The sequence below is a fragment of the Micropterus dolomieu genome, linkage group LG10, assembly GCF_021292245.1.
Source record: "Micropterus dolomieu isolate WLL.071019.BEF.003 ecotype Adirondacks linkage group LG10, ASM2129224v1, whole genome shotgun sequence".
Classification (NCBI taxonomy): domain Eukaryota; kingdom Metazoa; phylum Chordata; class Actinopteri; order Centrarchiformes; family Centrarchidae; genus Micropterus; species Micropterus dolomieu.
The window spans coordinates 28,891,369-28,895,282 of record NC_060159.1 but is presented as its reverse complement, the minus strand read 5'-3'; the positions used below and the strand labels follow the sequence as shown (position 1 = coordinate 28,895,282).

Genomic DNA, 3,914 nt, shown 5'->3' with positions numbered 1-3,914 from the left:
ACCGTTCCTGCTGTGGCTCTGCTCTGACATGCTGCTCCCTCCTCCTCCGGGTCTCGGAGCCTCTGACAGGGACCCTGCTGGAGCCCCTCTGGCCCCAGACACCTCCACCTTCCTGGCACACAAATAGCAGATGGTCAGCTGAGGATGGAGGAACTTTAATAACAACATAATGAATTAGATTTGCAGCTGACGGACCTGAGAACCAGTCCAGTTCTACAGCACTGGATTTACAGTCTACAGACTAATCCGCCTTGTGCGTCGTCTCTCTCCATTACCTCAACAAGGTTACGGTGCAGATATTTACAGCCGGTTGGGGATTACTTTCTTTTTCACAATATTTTTTTGTATTACAGGTTTTCTGAAATGTTTAAATATGCAAATGAGGCAGAATCTAATGAAATATGAGCTAATTTGCATCTATTTCAAGAACTGAAATCTGAACTCTGGATTAAGTCAGGTTCAAAATGATTGTTTTATTTTGACTCAGACTCAAATGTTATTACTGAGGGAATTTCTCTCTTTAAATTTATCAGATAATCAATTTTCGTCCTGTTTTTGGGAGTAAAATGTTCTATAATGTCCTCTGTAAAAACCTTAGGAATATATTCAGGAAGAGAGCAGAAAGGTTTGGTCAGAGCAGCTGAAGTGGAGATTTCAGGCTCACAGGACAAACGGCCTTTAAAGATATAAATTGTAAAAGTCTACGACCAGCGCGTGATAAACACGTCTCCCTCTGGTTTCTAAGCTGATTCCTGGATGTTTGTTCTGGACTGACATCACGCTATCCTCGCCATTTACAATAACTAACTACGTGTCACACACATCATACTGCCGCTGTGTGCTTCAGTGTTACAAAGCAAAGCCAGAGTGAAGACAGGTAGAGAGAGAGAGGGAACACCTGTAGCTCACCTGAGCTCAGAGAGAGGATCCTCTCGATCGCCCTCTGAGTCAGCAGCCAGGACAGACAAGCTGAGGCCAGAGAGAGAGAGGGGGGGGAGAGGTGAAGAGACACACTCATGTTTGTCTGTCCATCCTTCTGAGGACCTCGTTGGTCTGATACACTCCTTTATAAAACAGCCCTCTGACAGAACGAGCTGAACACTCGGGTTATTTGTGGATGTGACACCAGGAGCGAGGAGAAGCCCTGAGCTGCCTCGCCGCCTCTGTCTCAGCGACCCAGTTTGTCCCGCGATCATTAAAGTTTGATGGAGCGGCGGTGAAATGTAATCTGACTCGGTTACAGTTGCCTCTCTGGGACTGCACGCTTGGTTTCCTCCACGGGGACACCGCTCGCTCTGACCGCACAGCGCTGGGCGGCAGCTCCGGGTTCAACCTCCTGATGACATCACACATCAGCTGATGATATCACACACGATAAACCGTGAGCAGTGTCAGTGTGGATGAATACAGAGTGGACAGTCTGCACACTGATGCATGCTGGGATATCGACAGCGGCCACAACACCAACAATCCAACAGGTTTCTCTCTGGTCGGTACGTGCGGCGTCGCCGGCGGCGCTCGCATGAACGCAACAGTTTCTCTGAGAAAGAGACAAAAGGAAAGCTGACCTGGTTTCTGTTACTTCCCCCGGGCTTCGTCTGCTCCACTTTCATTTATTACACATTTATAGAGCTTCAGCCCCACGGGCCCTCACTTCAGATCAAATATGCACGACTCACGTTTAGATCCTGTTTGAACTGTGTCCTGAATCACACACACGATGTCCTTCACTTTAAAAGACCATTAAAGTCAAGAACTGGGAGGTAACATTGAGCATCTCTCGTCTCAACAATACATCAGTTTACATAACCGACATGTTGGCGCTGTAATGCTAAGCTAATGCTTGTCGCTTGCTTGCCACTTGCTACAGTATCTCATGAAAGTGAGTACACCCTAACATTTTATCTGATTATTTCTTTTCATGTGACAACACTGAAGAAATGCCAGCGGTTTAGACATTAATGTCTGTGATGTGTTATTTTGAGGGGACAGCAGATTTACACTTTACGCTGTTCTACAAGCTGCACGCTCGCTACTTTACGCAAGCTGCACGCTCGCTACTTTACGCAAGCTGCACGCTCGCTACTTTACACAAGCTGCACGCTCGCTACTTTACACAAGCTGCACGCTCGCTACTTTACACAAGCTGCACGCTCACTACTTTACGCTGTTCTACAAGCTGCACGCTCGCTACTTTACACAAGTTGCACGCTCACTACTTTACGCTGTTCTACAAGCTGCACGCTCACTACTTTACGCTGTTCTACAAGCTGTACGCTCACTACTTTACACTGGAGCAAAGAGTCATTTCTCCAGTGTCGTCACATGAAGAGATAGAATCAGATATTTAGGGGTGTCCTCACTCTGTGAGATACTGATGGTAACTGAGCTGTGTTCCACGCACAGATGTTTAATTTGAGAGGTTTTAAGAGGAGACACGCCACTTTAGGAATCCTCAACACAACTCTAAATGATAATCCAATCGTGTGGTTCCTCTGACGTAAGGACACATGTGTAGCAGAAGTATAACCTGCAGGGAAAAACAGAGACCTGATCTTGTTAGTCCCATTAACCGCCCAGAGGCCTTACCAAGATGGCTGCAGAGTGGCGAGAATGGCCTATAAGGACTTTCTTGACTCGAATGATCTTTTAAACTGACAGACGTCATGTGTGTGATTCAGGACACAATTCAAACATCAGCCGTCTCTCGCCGTTGACTACCGTTTTCTAAAGTAAGGTCCCATGTTGCTCCACAGGAACTGTTATATTACACATTCATTAAACTCTACACCCCCATCAACTGCAGGTAGTACACCAACTGTGTATAAGTACCTCATCCAGCCCCACCTCCAACTCATATATATATATATATATATATATATATATATATATACACACACACACACACACACACACACACACACACTTTTACTGAAATAAATTAAAACACGTAGGACCTTCATTTAGAATGGAGTATTCAATACTGTAGTAGTACTAAAGTAAAGTATTGATGACTCCTGCCAACCTCAGCAGAGCGCTGTCTGAAGTGGGCAGGGCTCAGCTGGAAAAGAACAAATGAGGATTAAGCAACATTTGAATCAGCGGCTGAAGTTGTTCCCTTTAAGTCGTCAGTCAGAAGTTATGAAATGTGTGCTGAGAGGAACTCTTTTCTCTTTAGACAATTACCTGTCGCTTATTTAGTCATGAATATTTATTTAAGACCTGAAACCAGGTCAATGGACGCTCTGACTGTCAGGGGCTGAAGGCCTCATGTGAACGCCGCCTTAGGTCACGTTCACACAGAGAAACAAGATTCGTCACCAGAGAGGAAGACGGGGACGGACGACAAAGGAGGACAGATGGTTGTCCTGCATCTCTCTTCTCTCGCTGGCTGCACATCGTCATTTTTAGGCCCCAGATGTACCTGCTTTTTAACAATGCGCATTTATTAACAAGAGCCGGCGAAGCAAACAGCCTGCGTACACCGGAATATCTTCCTGACAACTTCTGAATTTGCACAATGTAAACAACCACGGCGACACTCGAGGAGGTTCTGATTTTAATGAGACATCATAAAGATGTCGGTCCTTGCAGACTCGCTCCAGCAGGTTTTCTTCAAAACATCCCGCCATAAATCCGTCCCTCCAGGATCTCGAGGGCCTTTGTTGCGATTGCTGCGGCCTAATATGCCTTTTCTAAAAGACTGAGATGAAAGTTGTGATGTTGGCGTTTTACTGCAATAAGATTGCAGGAATAAGTGAAAACGGCAAAGGTACGTGTGATCTATAAGGTTGCATCTTGCGTAGCGTTCATATTTGAAGATATTCACAACCTACCCTCTAAAGGAACGCAGGATACGCACGGCCGCCATCCTGTGTGCACAAACACGCAGTTAAAAGAAAGTATATCAGGGC

At 45.8% G+C, this 3,914-nt stretch overlaps 1 protein-coding gene across 11 annotated transcripts in view; it reads right to left on the bottom strand.

Moving 5' to 3' along the window:
• Positions 1-3,914, bottom strand: part of cep43 (centrosomal protein 43) — a 28,976-nt gene that overhangs the window by 4,710 nt on the left and 20,352 nt on the right. For 4 of the 11 annotated variants that reach the window (XM_046059943.1, XM_046059934.1, XM_046059932.1 and 1 more), the window contains one exon: positions 910-969. The exons of 2 other annotated variants lie outside the window; for them this stretch is intronic. In XM_046059943.1, coding sequence (XP_045915899.1) covers positions 910-969 — 60 coding nt within the window. Of the gene's footprint in view, positions 1-2; positions 113-909; positions 970-3,914 lie in introns of all 11 variants that reach the window. 5 more of the 11 variants (XM_046059935.1, XM_046059933.1, XM_046059937.1 and 2 more) reach the window with 2 other exon arrangements.